The 18,792-nt window shown below is 40.9% G+C and overlaps 1 protein-coding gene across 3 annotated transcripts in view; it reads left to right on the plus strand.

Moving 5' to 3' along the window:
- IPO4 (importin 4) overlaps positions 1-18,792 on the plus strand; it is a 420,928-nt gene that overhangs the window by 400,920 nt on the left and 1,216 nt on the right. For all 3 annotated transcript variants that reach the window (XM_073575360.1, XM_073575361.1, XM_073575362.1), the window contains 2 exons: positions 3,975-4,079; positions 13,818-13,887. In XM_073575360.1, the coding sequence (XP_073431461.1) occupies positions 3,975-4,079; positions 13,818-13,887 (175 nt within the window). The remainder of the gene's footprint in view (positions 1-3,974; positions 4,080-13,817; positions 13,888-18,792) is intronic.

Raw genomic sequence — 18,792 nt, forward strand, 5'->3', positions numbered from 1 at the left:
GAATGCCTGAGTAGATTTGGAGCGGTGTTTTGGATCAATGTCTTGCCGAAATATCCATCCCCTGCGTAACTTCAACTTCGTCACTGATTCTTGCACATTGTCAAGAATCTGCTAATACTGAGTTGAATCCATGCGACCCTCAACTTTAACAAGATTCCCGGTGCCGGCATTGGCCACACAGCCCCAAAGCATGATGGAACCTCCACCAAATTTTACTGTGGGTAGCAAGTGTTTTTCTTGGAATGCTGTGTTTTTTAGCCTCCATGCATAATGCCTTTTTGTATGACCAAACAACTCAATCTTTGTTTCATCAGTCCACAGGTCCTTCTTCCAAAATGTAACTGGCTTGTCCAAATGTACTTTTGCATACCTCAGGCGACTCTGTTTGTGGCGTGCTTGCAGAAACGGCTTCTTTTGCATCACTCTCCCATACAGCTTCTCCTTGTGCAAAGTGCGCTGTATTGTTGACCGATGCACAGTGACACCATCTGCAGCAAGATGATGCTGCAGGTCTTTGGAGGTGGTCTGTGGATTGTCCTTGACTGTTCTCACCATTCTTCTTCTCTGCCTTTCTGATATTTTTCTTGGCCTGCCACTTCTGGGCTTAACAAGAACTGTACCTGTGTTCTTCCATTTCCTTACTATGTTCCTCACAGTGGAAACTGACAGGTTGAATCTCTGAGACAACTTTTTGTATCCTTTCCCTGAAAAGCTATGTTGAATAATCTTTGTTTTCAGATCATTTGAGAGTTGTTTTGAGGAGCCCATGATGCCACTCTTCATAGGAGAATCAAATAGGAGAACTACTTGCAAGTGGCCACCTTAAATACCTTTTCTCATGATTTGATACACCAGGCTATGAAGTTCAAAGCTCAATGAGGTTACAAAACCAATTTAGTGCTTCAGGAAGTCAGTAAAAAGTAGTTAGGAGTGTTCAAATCAAGAAAATGATAAGGGTGCCCATATTTTTGCACCGGTCAAATTTTGTTTAAATGCGGATTGCACATTTTCTGTTAGTACAATAAACCTCATTTGAATCCAGAAATATAACTGAGTCCATCAGTTATTAGATATATGAAACTGAAATAGCTGTTGCAAAAACCAAAATTGTTATAAAGAAAAAAGGTTAACATTAATAGGGGTGCCCAAACTTTAACATATGACTGCAGCTACATCCTCACAGTCGGAATCGTGAGCACGCTCTGAAGCCTGTTTAAAGACAAAAAAGGTAAACATAAAGTCCTAAAAAAAAATCCTTACTCTATGGCGACCGCCCCGGCGTGGTTGCCGACGACTCTGGGAGGCACTTTGAGGAACTCTCGGACGAGCCACAGATTCAGAAGCCTATAATGAAAAAAAAAGAAAAGGAAAATTAAATGCTGTTATGTTGATCTTGTTTTTAGGTCCAGTGATGTGTAAGAACATGTTTTAGTGCAATTAATGCAAAGATACTTTCATGTGGGGAGCCCACTCCAGGCATTTCTCCGCTACGTCCGTCTCCTTCTGAGAGACCCTCTGGTTCAGCTTCCTATTAAACAAGAATGCATATATAGAGTTATGTGTACCAAGAATGTTCTGGCAAAAAAAAAAATATACCTCATTTCGCTGGCGATGTGAGGGAGGGCTCCCAGAAGAAGACATGTCTGGCTGAAAATCTGTAAAGTGAAAACAATTGTTACCTACAACACTAACCATATTCAAAGCTTTCAGGCCTGTATACTTACAATATGGGTTGCAAATTAGGATTTGGCAGTAGTGTCCTGGGCAAGTTCCTGCATGAAAAAAGCACGATGTAGTTTAGATTTGTGTTGTGTGCAACATTTATTTTTACAATCAAACAAAACAACAAAAATAGTAAAAAATAAGATTTTTTGAATTCCACTCTCAACACCCTATAAAAATGCAGCTTGGACAACAAACCATCGCAAAATTACTATGTATATACTTGTGTATAAGCCGCCCCGGCCCAAAAAATGGGAACACTTGTAGTATAAGCCCAGTGTGTAATCCATACACTATGGCCCCATATGCTGTTCCATAGAATATGTCCCCATATGATGCCAAAAAAAAATACAACCTATTGTGGGTCCATCGCCCCTGTCTGCCACTTGTGTCAGTGACTGTTCATCCAGCAGAGGGGGACACGCACTTATCACATCAACGCACCCACTGAGGATGCAGCAGAGACCGCAGTGAGCAGCAATGGACCCAGGAAAGGTGGATATCACTATGCTTGCAACGCACAGATTCAGGAATGGTAACGTTACCACTGAAGACAGGAAGGGAGACAGTGGAGATGCGAGCAAGGCTACAGATATGACAGCAGGATGATCTGTGACACCCCTGCTCCCCCTCTGACCCACAGGGAGATGACCCGTGTATAAGCCAAGAGGGGGACTTTAAGCCCCAAAAATGTGCGTAACATCTTGGCGTATACACGTGTATATACAGTACCTCCCCCTACAGTATTTACACATAAATACACACACCCACCCACGCAAACTACTTCACACTGTCCTTCATAATTAAAATCCCTCCCCACACTGATGACCACACCTGAAACTTTTTAAAAACAATAGTACAATGTTTGAACAACATACATGTGTGTGTGTGTGTGTGTGTGTGTGTGTGTATATATATATATATATATATATATATATATATATATATATATATATATATATATATATATATATACATACACATGCTGGGCAGGTAGCAGCAGGTACAGCATGGGACTCCAGCTAGCAGTGACAGCAGTGATGGGGGTTCTGCGGCAGAGGGTTCCAGTGGTGGTTGTGGGGGTCATGGTGGTGACAAGTTTAGCTGGAAAGGCGGCAACACACAGTCGCTGGCTGTGACGGGGATGGGTGCGCAGGCATCGGCAGTCACACAGACAAAACGAAAACCTATGCTTGCAAGAAAATTTTTATACTCACACTCAAACTCCTGCTCGCTGGAGGTCCAATAGTGGATGGCTGTCAAAAATCCAGTTGGTTGCTGGATGTCTGGCTGGCTGGTGTATATGTGGCAGAATCCAGTGGCTGTGTGTGTCTCCAGTAGCTCTTTCTCCTCTGCATTCAGGGTGATGAATGCCCTCTCTTTACCTTTCCTATAGGGTGGGTGGAGATTGGCAGGTGTTTTTCCCCAAATTTGATACTTTTTGGAGCATGCTCAGTGCAAAAACCGGATCCGGCGCCGGAATCAGGCAAAAACCGGATGCCGCCGGATCCGGCGGCCATAGGCTACCTTTATAAAAAAAAAAGCGCATGTCGCCGGATCTGGCGTCATCCGGTTTTTTACCGCAGACAAAAAACGTTACGTGTAACGCTTTTTCCAGACGCCGGACAGGCTGTTTTTGCCGGATCCAGCAAAAACCGGATACGCCGCATAGGCATCCGGCGCAATGCGGCAATAATGAAACTATATGGGGGAAAAACCGGATCCGGTGGCAACAGGCGCCTGATGCACAAAAACTGATGTGTGAAAGTAGCCGTAATGAATAACTGCAGATAGCTGCCTAGGAATATCCAGTTTTAGTACAGTCTGACATTGCCTGACTGCCACTTCCCTTTGAAGAGCCTGCACTGGGCAGAATAGATTCATTGTAGGCGTATTTCAAGTCCATGCTTAATTTGCATTTTTTTTTTTTCTAAAGAAAAAGGTTCCCTGCCCCTTTAGATAAAAGTTGGAAAAGCGTTCCCAACATAAATCTTGTCTATCTAGTTCTGTCTTCTGAAGTGAAGTACCAAAAACTCCTTATTTTTTTTATTTGTGTAGTCCCAACTTATTACACCATTTTAATGGTACTCGGCTAGCCTTTATATAATAACTCCTAGGGCTAATGATACATTCGTCCAAACGGCAAACGCCTGGCCCTTGAACATTGATCCATTTGAGGTTTTTATCTTTATTTTCTGTCTTATTCTTTTATTTAGGATCATAACATTCCATTTCTATCCGTTTTTATTTAGGTATTTCCAGTGTTACTTCGTTCGATGCCATTGAAGGAAGATTTTGAAGAGAATGGTGTGGTATTTAAATGCATTGCATTCCTTTATGAGAAAAACCCTTCACAGGTATATTTTTAACATACATTATTGGAAGTCATATCTACATAAATACCTTTTAGATCTCCTGTGTACCAGGAATATTACAGTAATTTTACATCCAGTGCTGTACTTGTATATGAGGCTTCCTGAGGTCTGGTTCTTGGTGGCTTTGGTAAGCTGCATAGAAATAAGTCAGCAAATGCCCTGCAAACATCCGCAACACCAGTCTTCCTAGCAAACAAACATGGTGGTTCTCTATAGTTTTCCAGCCTTTACCAGAGAGTGCTGCAAGGAATGCCCAAGTATTTTACTATAGAGTTTTATTTCAAAGTCTGTTATTGCTGGAAAGTCTGTTAAGCAAACGGCACTAAGCAATCAAGTAGTGTAAAGCCCCCTTCTCACATAGCGAGATCGCTAAAGCGTCACCGATTTTGTGACGCAACAGCGATATCGCTAACGATCTCACATGTGACACGTACCTGCGACCGGTCCCCCCCGCTGCATATCGCTGATCGCGCTCGAACGTCCTGGGCCATTTCTTCCTCGTTGGCGTCCCGCTGGCGCCGACTAGCGACGCATGGACACAGGTGGAAGTCCTCATCGCTGCCGTGTGACAGGTAAGAGCGACCGCCGCTGGATCGCTTATCGCTGCTGTGTCGCTGGTGAGATCTGCCTGTTTGGCAGCTCACTAGCGACCATTTAGCGATGCACCAGCAATCCTGACCGGGTCGTATCGTGATCGGGATCGCTGGTGCATCGCTAAATGTAACTAGACTCTAAGTGCCTACAAGCCTTAAAAAGACAGAATTACTGACTTTATGCAGAAATAGGATGCAAAAGTGGTAGAAGATTGTCTTCTTAAATTTGATAGATCAATGTGTTTAACCTCTTAATGACTAAGCCAAATATTTCTATTCTGACCAGTTATCAGTTTATGTGGTAATGACTCTGGAACGCTTCTACATATCCCAGTGATTCTGAGGTCATTTTTTGTGACACATTATACTTTCCCTTCTCGACATATGACACGTCATATCTTGCAGGTACTTCCCTGTAAATGCCGTGATCAATAGTGATTGTAGCATTTAGAAGACTAGGAGAGGGAGGTGGCTCCTTATCCCACATGATATGCATCTCCGCAAAGTGATCTCGGGAGTCTGGTGGTTGCCTTAACAGCAGGAGGTCATATAATAACCACCTGGACTGTCCGCTACAGTGGCCTGTTGGACCATGCCTAACAGGCCACTGGTATAAAATGCGTTCTTCCTGTGGACTAGGTGAAAAAAAAAACCTGTAAAAAGAAAGAAAAAGGACATATTTGCTATCGCCGTGTCAGGAATGACCTGATCTATTACACCAGTGGTCCCCAACCTTTCTGACCTTGAGAGCCACATTCAGCTTAGACAGAGGGTCACGATCCGCATTTAGCACTGAGAGAGGGTCACAAGCCACATCCATCTCCCACCCCATTCAAAGTAGTGTCAACCAAAGCTCCTATTACAGGTACAGTTGTGGCCAAAAGTATTGACACCCCTGCAATTTTGTCAGATAATACTCAGTTTCTTCCTGAAAATGATTGCAAACACATTCTTTGGTATTATTATCTTCATTTAATTTGTCTTAAATGAAAAAACACAAAAAGAATTGTCCTAAAGCCAAATTGGATATAATTCCACACCAAACATAAAAAAGAGGGTGGACAAAAGTATTGGCACTGTTCGAAAAATCATGTGATGCTTCTCTAATTTGTGTAATTAACAGCACCTGTAACTTACCTGTGGCACCTAACAGGTGTTGGCAATAACTAAATCACACTTTCAGCCAGTTGACATGGATTAAAGTTGACTCAACCTCTGTCCTGTGTCCTTGTGTGTACCACATTGAGCATGGAGAAAAGAAAGAAGACCAAAGAACTGTCTGAGGACTTGAGAAACCAAATTGTGAGGAAGCATGAGAAATCTCAAGGCTACAAGTCCATCTCCAAAGACCTGAATGTTCCTGTGTCTACCGTGCGCAGTGTCATCAAGAAGTTTAAAGCCCATGGCACTGTGGCTAACCTCCCTAGATGTGGACGGAAAAGAAAAATTGACAAGAGATTTCAACGCAAGATTGTGCGGATGTTGGATAAAGAACCTCGACTAATATCCAAACAAGTTCAAGCTGCCCTGCAGTCCGAGGTTACAACAGTGTCAACCCGTACTATCCGTCGGCGTCTGAATGAAAAGGGACTGTATGGTAGGAGACCCAGGAAGACCCCACTTCTTACCCTGAGACATAAAAAATCCAGGCTGGAGTTTGCCAAAACTTACCTGAAAAAGCCTAAAACGTTTTGGAAGAATGTTCTCTGGTCAGATGAGACAAAAGTAGAGCTTTTTGGGCAAAGGTATCAACATAGAGTTTACAGGAGAAAAAAAGAGGCATTAAAAGAAAAAAACACGGTCCCTACAGTCAAACATGGCGGAGGTTCCCTGATGTTTTGGGGTTGCTTTGCTGCCTCTGGCACTGGACTGCTTGACCGTGTGCATGGCATTATGAAGTCTGAAGACTACCAACAAATTTTGCTGCATAATGTAGGGCCCAGTGTGAGAAAGCTGGGTCTCCCTCAGAGGTCATGGGTCTTCCAGCAGGACAATGACCCAAAACACACTTCAAAAAGCACTAGAAAATGGTTTGAGAGAAAGCACTGGAGACTTCTAAGGTGGCCAGCAATGAGTCCAGACCTGAATCCCATAGAACACCTGTGGAGAGATCTAAAAATTGCAGTTTGGAGAAGGCACCCTTCTAATATCAGGGACCTGGAGCAGTTTGCCAAAGAAGAATGGTCTAAAATTCCAGCAGAGCATTGTAAGAAGCTCAATGATGGTTACCGGAAGCGGTTGGTTGCAGTTATTTTGGCTAAAGGTTGTGCAACCAAGTATTAGGCTGAGGGTGCCAATACTTTTGTCTGGCCCATTTTTGGAGTTTTGTGTGAAATGATCAGTGTTTTGCTTTTAGCTTCATTCTCTTTTGTGTTTTTTCATTTAAGGCAAATTAAATCAAGGTAATAATTCAAAGAATTTGTGTTTGCAATCATTTTCAGGAAGAAACTGAGTATTATCTGACAAAATTGCATGGGTGTCAATACTTTTGGCCACAACTGTATAATGATAACCAAAGCTTTTCCACAGAAATCACTCCAAAACAGTACACTGACATCCAGGGGATCCCACAATACCTCCATTCAGTATTCTCCCATCAAGGACTCCCAACACACTGTCACATCCAGCTTTGAGCACCTCCTCTAACAGGTAGTATCATCCTCCAGCGTACCATACCTAAAACATCTCTAAGACCAGAAAATGTGCATCCATATCTGGTCTTCTGTGCAGGGCTACTCACAAAATTCACCATTTTGAGATGCACTCTTCATACCTTTTTGCTAGACCTGGAGCTAATGCACCAAGCTGGCAGACAGTCACGAGCCACAATTCTTGGGACCGCGAGCCACAGGTTGGGGAACCCTGTATTACACTATTATTTAACCCTTACAGTAAATATCCATTTAAAAAAATAGCAAAAACTGTTTTCATCATACAGTTGACAAAAATGTGGATTAAAACGTGATCAAAAAGTCATATGTAAATAGAAATGGTATCACTGAAAACCTTATCTTGTCCCAAAAAAAAGCTGCCATACAGCTCCATCAGCGGAAAAATAAAACAAAAGCTAAAGCTGTCAGAATAAGGACATGCATAAATATTTTTTTTCTCTTAACAGTTTTTGTGTGAAAGTGGCAAAACATAAAAAAAAAAATATAAAAGTGGTATTGCTGTATTCATGCTGACCCAAAGAATAAGCTATCATCACTTTTACGACATGATGAGTGGATTAAAAAAAAAAATCCTGAATTGCTGTTTTTTGTTTATTTTGACTTACCTTAAAGTGGAATAGAAAGCGATCAACAAATATTTTGTAAATTAAAAATGGTACCAATAAAAACTCCCAAATCATCCTGGAAAAAAAACAAGTCCTCACATGACTGTCGGCAGAAAAATAGAAAACCGCCTTCAAAATATGGTGATGCAAAAAAACCTTTATTTTGTAAAAAAGTGTTTTTAGTGTGTTGGTAGCCAAACCTAAAAAAATATAAATCTTGTATCCCTGTAATCATTGTGACATGAAGAAGAATGATGTGGTCTTATCACTTATTCCGCACAGTGAACGATGTAAAAGCAAAAAATAAAACCAATTTTTCACCTGCTGTTGAATTGTTCATTCTGCCTCCTAAAGATAACAGTAAGGCTTGGCTCACATTTATTCTGCTCTGAGCACCTACATCGGGGTTTCCATGTAAATGTTTTGAAAAATAGGATTCATACAAAATTCCAGATGGAACCATAGTTCTGTGCACCTTTAAACATATGAACACCGCTGAACAGAAGCCAGACAGCCAAGAGTAACCCTGCTATCTTAATTAATGAATGGATCCATTTCATCCCGGTTGCTTGTGCATCTTTTTCTACCACGCTTTTTCCTTCCACTCAATTTTCCATTAATATACTTGGATACAGCACTCTGTGAACAGTCAGCTTCTTTAGCAATGACCTTTTGTGGCTTACCCTCCTTGTGGAGTGTGTCAATGATTGCCTTCTGGACATCTGTCAAGTCAGCAGTCTTCCCCATGATTGTGGAGCCTACTGAAACAGACTAAGGTACCTTTTTAAACACTTAGGAAGCCTTTGTAGGTGTTTTTTGTTAATCATTCTAATTTACTGAGATAATGACTTTTGGTTTTCATTGGCTGTAAGCCATAATCCTCAACATTAACAGAAATAAACACTTGAAATAAATCACTCTGTTTGTAATGACTCTATATAATGAGTTGCAATTTTTTGTATTGAAGAACTGAAATAAATTTAACTTTTTGATCTTATTCTAGCACCTGTATGTAGTCTGCAAACTATTTTTATGAAAATGTATTCTCCAAAAGTCAAATAGTGCTCTGTCCCTACCAAGTCTTGCCATGTGGCAAAGCAGTACTGTGCAGCCACCTATGGGGTATTGCCACGTTCAGCAGAAATTGTTATACATTTTGGTGCCATTTTTACCCATATTCCCTTGTGAAAATTAAAAATCGTGGGTTAAAACAAAATTTTTGAGGTAAGAATGTAATTAATTATTTTTTCTTCACCGCCCAATGGTATAAAATTCTGTGACCACCTGTCTTGTCAATATGATTACTGCACCCTTAGATTAATATATTGAGAGGTATAGTTTTTAAAATGAGGCCAGTTATGGGGGGTTCTGCTGTTCTGGCACCTCATGGGTTCTGCCAATATGATATGGCATGCTCAACCATTCCAGCAAAATCTGCACTCCAATATGGCGCTCCTTCCCTTCTGAGCTTCTCACTGTGCCTCAAAAGTAATTTTGACGGCATATGAGGGTATTGGCATACTTGGGAGAAATTGTGTAACGACTTCTTCAGTTTGTTTTCTCCTGTTACCCCTTTTTAAAATTAAAAACTTGAGGCCAAAGCAACATTAGTGGAAAAAATGGTAATTTTTCATTCACTTAGTCCAATGTTGTACAACTCTGTAAATCGTCCGAAGGTTAGAAATGCTCACTACACCCCTAGATGAATTCCTCAAGAGGTGTAGTTTCCAAAATGGGGTTTCTTTTGGGGGTTTCTATTGTTTTGACTTGTCAGGGGCGCTTCAAATGTGACATGTCATCTGCAATGTATTCCAGCTAAAATTCAAATAATGCTCCTTCCCTTCCGAGACCTGCCGTGCGCCCAATCAATAGTTTTCCACCACATATCTGTTATTTGTGTATTTACGAGAAATCATACAACAAATTATATGGTCCATTTTCTATTGCTACAGTTGTGAAAATGAAAAATTTGGGGCTAAAGCAACATTAAAGATAAATTCCTTGAGGGGGTGTTGTATCCAAAATAGGATCTCTAGTGAAGGGGGATGGGGTGTTTCCACTGTTTAAGCACATCATGGGCTCTGGAAATGGGACCTATCGTCCGTTATCTATTTCAGTCAATTTTGCGCTCCAAAATTCAAATGATGCTCCTGCCCATCTGACCCCTGCTATGCACCCAAACAGTAGTTTTAGACCGCATATTGGGAATCTGTGTACTAAAAAGAAATTGCAGTGTCCATTTTCTCCTGTTACCCTTGTAAAATGCCAAATTTAGGGTTAAAGCAATATTTTTGTGGGGAAAAATTAAAATGTTAATTTTTTTCCTTCAACATTGCTTTATTTTCTGTGAAGCACCTAAAGGGATAATAGTTTCTTGAATGTGGTTTAGAGCACTTTGAAGGGTGCAGTTTTTAGAATGGTGTCACTTGGGTATTTGACACACAGGCCCCTCAAAGTCTCTTTCAATGTGATTTGGTCCTTAAAAAAAATAGTTATGTAAATTATGTTGGAAAAATATAAAATTAACTGTTAACCCTTCTAACTTCCTAACAAAAAAATTGTTTCAAAAATGATGTTGCGGTAAAGTACACATGTGGGAAATCTTAGTTCTACCACACAAAATAGTTAATAAATATCAGGTTTAAGGGTATGTGCACACGCTGCGGTTTTGCTGCGGTTTTGGCCCTGCAGAACTGCAGCAGTCACGCAGACATGGTACTTTACCATGTTAGCCTATGGGTTTTCAAAACCGCAGTGCTCACACTGCGGTTTTTTACCTGCGGAAAAGCTGCGTTTTTTTTTCCCGCAGCATGTCAATTGTTTCTGCTGCGGTTTGCCACCTATTCCATTGTCCAGGTGTCAAACCGCAGGGCAAAACCGCAGGCCAAACCGCAGCAAAACCGCAGGTCACTTTACCTGCGGTTTTACCTGTGGTTCCGCGGGAAAAAACCCGCAGGTGAATCTGCAGTGTGTTCATATACCCTAAGAGCATAAAAATGAAAAGTTTTAAAACTGCAAAAATGTCACTTTATGTCAAATTTCTAATATTTTGATAAGCGCAAACTGATCAATATTTAGCACTGTCATGAAGTACAACATGTCCCTTAAAAACAACCTCAGAATCAGTGTGTACGTTGCAGCATTCCAGAGTTATTACAAAAAGTGACACTGGTCAGAATTGAAAAAATTGGCATCATGAAGGTGAAAAAAAGGCTCGAGGGTGAAGGGGTTAATGGTAAATTTAGGTCGATATGTTTGTTTATAAAAAAAATACTGGAAATTTGATGAAAATAAATAAAATTAACAGTTTTCATTGTCAGAATTCTCAAGTATTGCCAGTGAGAGCAAGTATGTGATTTGCATAAATGCAGTCTCATGTCATCTAGACATGCTCGACCTTGCTCAATTCACTTCTGTTGAGTGAAGCTGAGGAGGTATAGTCTAATATGGCCGGAAGTTTACAAATTGTTATGCTACACCTGAGAATCTGACAGTGTGCGCACTACAAACTATAAGGTTTCAGAAGTCTGAAATCGCACATGAGACCTGCAGACTTTTATCAGACGACCGAACAACCTCTTTTACCCCTTAACGACCAGGGGTGTTTCATTTTTTGAATCTGTTTTTTGCTTTCCTTCTTCACAGAGCCATAACTTTTTTTTTATTGTAGGTCAATATAGCCATGTGAGGGCTTGTTTTTTGTTTTCTGTGGGACAAGTTGTACGTTTGAATGACACCATTGGTTTTAACATATTTTGTACTGGAAAACGGGAAAAAAATCCAAATGTGGTGAAATGACAAAAAAGTTAAATTCCACAGTTTTTTGTTTTGTTTTTTTTTTTTGTTTTACCATGTTCTCTAAATGCTAACACTGACCTGCCATTATGACTCCCCTGTTCATTTAGGAGTTCATAGACACCAAACATGTTGGGTGCTTTTTTTATTTAAATGGTGGAAAAAAAATCCCAAATTTGTTTAAAAAAAAGGCGCCTTTTTCAGAGACCTGTAGCGTCTCCATTTTTGTGATCTGGAGCTGGGTGAGGGCTTATTTTTGGCGTACCTAGCTGACATTTTTATTGATACCATTTTGGTGTAGATACGATCTTATGATCGCCTTTTAATGCATTTTATTGTAATGTAGCCATGACGAAAAAACAGTAATTCTGTTTTTAATTTTTTTCTCATTACGCCTTTTAGCAATCAGGTAATTCTTTTTTATATTGATAGATCGGCCGATACCAAATTTGTGTGTTTGATTTTTTTTATTATTATTATTTTAATTTGAAAGGTTAATGATTTTAGCTTTTTAAAAAAAAAATTTAAACTTTTTTTTTTTAACTTTTTGCCTGCTGCACTAGTTTCCATGCGAGACTAGAAGCTGCAGTACTTTGATCGCCTCTGCTACACACAGGCGATGATCAGATCTCATGTGTAGCAGAAATGCTTACTTGCCATGAGTAACGACCACAGGATGGCGCTCATAGCAATCTGGCAATGACAATCATAGAGGTCTGCTGCAGACCGTTGGTTGTCATGCTGACCCAATCGGTGACCCGCGATCTTGTGACGGGGGTCACTGATGGTCTGGTTTAGCAACGCGTTTCTGGTAAGCACGAGTTAAATTCCACTGTCAGAAATTGACAGCGGCATTTAAGTATTTAACAGCTACGAGTGGATCGCGATTCCACCCGTGGCTGTTGCGGGCACATGTCAGCTGTCATATACCCGGAAAGTTGAGGGCTCCATAGTATTACGCCCAACGTCGGAAAGCGGTTAAGCTAGATAGTTATACTACACAAAAAAGTCAAGATATACCGTATTTTTCGGATTATAAGACACTTTTTTTTTCTTTTACTGTAAATTAGGTAAAACTGTGGGTATCTTATAATCCGAAGTGAGTTTACTGAGGAGGAGGGGGGAGGCGGAGTGAGGTCACATGAGGCAGACTCGTCTCCCGAGATCTCCATGGCCTCCAGAGGCCATTTTCCCAAAGCCTACCGCAGGGATATCATAGCAAATATGAGCTTCGCTCACCGGTGCCAACACCTGAGATTTCAGGCACCTCAGCATCGCCTCACTCCTGGCACTACTAGCCTCCTGAAGCAGCGACCCTGCCTCCTGTGACCACTCTATCTGCAGGTATATAGTGTTTCTGGAGGTGACAGGTTCCCTTTTAAAAATGGTAAGGAACTGAGACACAAAGTGTATTTAACAATATTTTGTGAAACATTTAATTTATATAGTGATAAATAATTTTGTGCATGAATGTGGAAAACCTTGGTACAGAGTCCAAACTATTTTATTTCCATTCACACAGTCGTAGTTGTGAATTTGGTTGCAGCTTTTACCTGAGCCCCTCTTGTTCATCTTGTGAACAGTTGGTATGTGGCATTTTATGCGCATTCTTGTGCTTTTTCAAACTAAAACTTTGTGAGGAGATACAGAACATTTTCCATTGATAAGTGTAGTTGGCATGGCTAAAATACAAATTTAATACTACTAAATGTATGTGTAATTCAGACAAACTTTCAATGGACGACTTTCCATGTAGTTGTGTGTAATGCCAGACGTGCAGGGATTTCTTTTGGTGTTTATTCTTGTTTGTGGAAATACTTGTCTAACTGGAGCCACAAGATGCAGTCATATTTGTTATCAAGCTGCTGACTGCCGGTCAAGTAGACTCTTGTTGAAACAATATGTCTGCAGCAGGAGAACCACCCTGTGAGGGTAAAATCTGATTAATTGCAGGTGTTTGCTCCATGGAAAGGAAGCAAGCATGTTTTTCAGTTGAGATCCTATGTATACAGAATGCCTGCCTTTTCTTTTATGACCTCTGATTTTTCAATTCAGGTTGTTGCACACATTAATGACATTGCAAGAATATTTGGTCATGTGTTAGGAACGAAGGAGATTAAACCAGGTAAGACTAATTATTGGGTTCCTTTTTTTTTCTGTGCCAACTCTGCTGCAAATTGCAAATGAGGAAGATGTGCTGGTTACAAAACAATGTGCTGTGCACATTAGTGATCAGACATTTTACATAAACCTTCAATTTGCAGGTTCTATAATATTTCTGTAATATTTATCATACTTTTACGGTTTTACACTAGTCCACTACAATGCCACTTAGTGGCACCAATACTTTCATCCCAGCACTGGTGATTTGAAGGGACAAAAAACAGGAAAGCAGTGATACCGATTGCGATTCTGTGACCCCCATTTGCCACCTGCCTACAAGACCATTTTCCTTACCAAAGCAAAAAAGAAACAAACCTGCAACTAAGGCATTTAAATTCATGTCTGTATGTATATTTCTGTAGTTCTCCTCTGACATACAGTGCGCAGTCACTGATCCATATAATAATTATAAAGCAGGATATGCCGTGGCTTTTAACAATGCATTTTTGGCAGGAAGAAAATAGATGGTGCTTGCCGAGTTTACGCTCTGTTGGCCATTCAGCTCTGTGCTCCTTGTAGCCCTGCACCTTGCTTTCATCATATCGATTAGAAACTGTTTACATTTCCACTTTAGCTGCAGTAAACTATTTTAGAACAGCTCAAGGCATTGGCCATTGTGATGTTTATTTACGTGTATGCACTTTGGTTTTCTCTGTACAAATAACTCTTTTAACATGAAATGTGAAATTTGGGTCAATTTGCTGATTGAAAGTTAAAGGGATTTTCTCACGAACAAAGTACATTTTAATCAATAGATTTGGGAATAATATGTTCCACAATTGGATTTAAAAAATGCTAATGTGCTGAAATAGTCTTACAAATGTGCCCCTGCTATGTACTGTGCAGTAGCGTACCACTGATAGCGGCAGACCATGCAGCTGCTATAGAGCACATGAGTCCCGGCCGTCATCACACTTTCAACTGTATCCACATCCTTGGTGTAGATACAATTGAAAACAATAATGGAACAGGTAGCTGTCAGGAGCCTCCTCCATCATTTTCCCTGCGCGTTCGCCGTCTCAGCGCGATGAGACCACTACATTGTGACCAGTGTGCAGAGCTTCAGACTTCACAGTACAGAGACTGGAGAAACAAGGTAAAAGGGAAAGGTGAGTTTTGTAAATTAATGAGTATCTTTTGGGGGCTATTATACTTTTTGGAGGGTTATGTGGGCTATCATCATGCAATTTGGAGGGTTGGGATAGGCCATCAAGCCATTTGGAAGGTTGGGGTAGGCCATCATACCATTTGGAGGGCTATGGGAGGCCATCATACCATTTTAAAGGCAGTGGGAGGCAATCATGTCTGTGGGCCATTATATAATGTGGAGGGTTGTGTGGGGTCCATCATACTGTATGGAGGCCTGTGCGGGGGGGGGCTGTGTAGGGTCAATCATACTGCGTTTGGGTCACTGTTGGGGGAATCCTACTTTGCTGGGAGGTACTGTAGGGTCATAGTGTGTGTGTGTGTGTGTGTGTGTGGAGGAATTCACTGGGGGGTATCTTACTGTGTGTGGAGGACACTTTTGTTGGCATCATAGTTTGTGGGCCTTGAGTGGAGTACCTTAGTGCACGAATGGGCTTCAGTAGGGGCAAAACTACTTTACAAGGACTGCAAAGTGGTGAGAATATGCTCTTGTGACCCCGCACAAATTTTTTTTTTTTTTTTTTTTGTGGTGGGGCCCCAATTAGGACTATGCTATGTGGCCCCATGTTTTCTATGTATGGCTGTGTCTGACCGTGTAGGAACACGGTCGGCACATACCACATCTCCTGGCCAGGAGAGGAAGCAACAGAGATTATTCCTTACAGGACAGCATGGGATCACAGCTGCTGCTTTCTGTAAGGTGATACAATAACCTGCCTGTTTAAAAACATATTTTACCTCACCGAAAGCATCAACTGTGACTCTGTGCTGTCCTGTTGCTATACAGTCATATGTTAAAGTTTGGGCACCCCTATTAATGTTAACCTTTTTTTCTTTATAACAATTTTGGTTTTTGCAACAGCTATTTCAGTTTCATATATCTAATAACTGATGGACTCAGTTATATTTCTGGATTCAAATGAGGTTTATTGTACTAACAGAAAATGTGCAATCTGCATTTAAACAAAATTTGACCGGTGCAAAAGTATGGGCACCCTTATCATTTTCTTGATTTGAACACTCCTAACTACTTTTTACTGACTTCCTGAAGCACTAAATTGGTTTTGTAACCTCATTGAGCTTTGAACTTCATAGCCAGGTGTATCAAATCATGAGAAAAGGTATTTAAGGTGGCCACTTGCAAGTAGTTCTCCTATTTGATTCTCCTATGAAGAGTGGCATCATGGGCTCCTCAAAACAACTTTCAAATGATCTGAAAACAAAGATTATTCAACATAGCTTTTCAGGGGAAGGATACAAAAAGTTGTCTCAGAGATTTAACCTGTCAGTTTCCACTGTGAGGAACATAGTAAGGAAATGGAAGAACACAGGTACAGTTCTTGTTAAGCCCAGAAGTGGCAGGCCAAGAAAAATATCAGAAAGGCAGAGAAGAAGAATGGTGAGAACAGTCAAGGACAATCCACAGACCACCTCCAAAGACCTGCAGCATCATTTTGCTGCAGATGGTGTCACTGTGCATCGGTCAACAATACAGTGCACTTTGCACAAGGAGAAGCTGTATGGGAGAGTGATGCGAAAGAAGCCGTTTCTGCAAGCACGCCACAAACCGAGTCGCCTGAGGTATGCAAATGCACATTTGGACAAGCCAGTTACATTTTGGAAGAAGGTCCTGTGGACTGATGAAACAAAGATTGAGTTGTTTGGTCATACAAAAAGGCGTTATGCATGGAGGCTAAAAACACAGCATTCCAAGAAAAACACTTGCTACCCACAGTAAAATTTGGTGGAGGTTCCATCATGCTTTGGGGCTGTGTGGCCAATGCCGGCACCGGGAATCTTGTTAAAGTTGAGGGTCGCAAGAATTCAACTCAGTATCAGCAGATTCTTGACAGTAATGTGCAAGAATCCGTGACGAAGTTGAAGTTACGCAGGGGATGGATATTTCAGCAAGATAATGATCCAAAACACTGCTCCAAATCTACTCAGGCATTCATGCAGAGGAACAATTACAATGTTCTGGAATGGCCATCCCAGTCCCCAGACCTGAATATCATTGAACATCTGTGTGATGATTTGAAGCAGGCTGTCCATGCTCGGCGACCATCAAACTTAACTGAACTGGAATTGTTTTGTAAACAGGAATGGTCACAAATACCTTCATCCAGGATCCAGGAACTCATTAATAGCTACAGGAAGCGACTAGTGGCTGTTATTTTTGCAAAAGGAGGATCTACGAAATATTAATGTCACTTTTATGTTGAGGTGCCCATACTTTTGCAGCGGTCAAATTTTGTTTAAATGCAGATTGCACATTTTCTGTTAGTACAATAAACCTCATTTGAATCCAGAAATATAACTGAGTACATCAGTTATTAGATGTATGAAACTGAAATAGCTGTTGCAAAAACCAAAATTGTTATAAAGAAAAAAGGTTAACATTAATAGGGGTGCCCAAACTTTAACATATGACTGTACTATTGTGCATCCTCCCCTGGCAAGGAGTTGTGGTACATATGTTCATACCATGAAGTTGAGCAGCTTTGAATGGTCAGACACAGCCATTACACAATACACAGCAGTGGCACATTTATAAGATTTTCTCAGCACATGAATATTGATTTTTAACACATGCAATTATTTTACTTATTTTTATTCAAAGATTTATTCATTAAAATGTACTTTTTCTGGGAAAACACCTTTAAATTCTTTAAACTACCTCTACAGAGAAATGTATTATTACACATGGTTAATTCAAATAAATGTGGCTCATGCAGGGGAAGCCCAACCAAGCATGTGCCTTTTTCAGGCCGTATGAAAAGGGGTTATAACGGGCTGTACATTTAAGGGGGTTTAACAGTTCCTAAAAATCTGTTGCATTTTTTTGCTTTTTACTATGGTTCACTCACCCTGCTCTGGTCCAACTCCAAGTATTCACCACTGCTGAACAGGTGCTCCGCTTAATCGACTGCAGTACTTTCAGTGTGGCATAAGTGCTGCAGACCGTAACAGACACCCGGGAGCAGTGTGTGGAGATTCTGCGCTGGACCCAAGAAAGGTGAATGAAACATGGTAGCACCAATTCTTCATTGACTTTGCACCTGTTTTTTTTTTCTAGTTTTGTGTGTTTTGCTCCTTTTATTTTTTGTTTGCACTCAAAGGCGCAAATTCAATAACGATGTCACGGGTTTACAGTGACAGAGAGGAGCCAGAATACCGTAGCGTCCGATTTCTACTACTCCTGCACTTATTAGAAGCACCTCACCTTCATATTAAACGGTGTAAATTTCTTTTAGCAGTGCAGTTAATCTGCTCAGTTGAGAGATCCTGGAGCTAAGGCTGTCAGCTGTGCACTGTTAGACACTCTCATCTCCTATATAAACTGGGTCCTGGCTAGCACTCGTTGTCAAAGTATGCTTTTGCTGCATGGCTGGAGGTTGTTGGTGGTTGTTATTGGAGAAGGCGTTTGGTGGATTTATCTGTGACTGTTAGGTTTTGAGTGTGTGATAATTCCCTTTATTCTCCTACTTTGGTATAACACCATCCTCCGCTCCCCAATGTATTCCTCTGTTGTATGTGTGAGTATATTTGTATGTTTGGTATTTTCTGTTACCCCTTTTCGTTAGTCTGGTTGGTGCATTACGGTATACTACTACTCCCCCTCTTCCCTGTCCCTAATGCTAGGGGCGCCATAGCTCTCCCTTGTCCCTGGATTACTTATGATGGTGAAGATGCCAGGGCCACGTACTGTGCCTTAGCTTCT

The sequence above is a fragment of the Dendrobates tinctorius genome, unplaced genomic scaffold, assembly GCF_039654945.1.
Source record: "Dendrobates tinctorius isolate UK_male_01 unplaced genomic scaffold, ASM3965494v1 ptg000044l, whole genome shotgun sequence".
Classification (NCBI taxonomy): domain Eukaryota; kingdom Metazoa; phylum Chordata; class Amphibia; order Anura; family Dendrobatidae; genus Dendrobates; species Dendrobates tinctorius.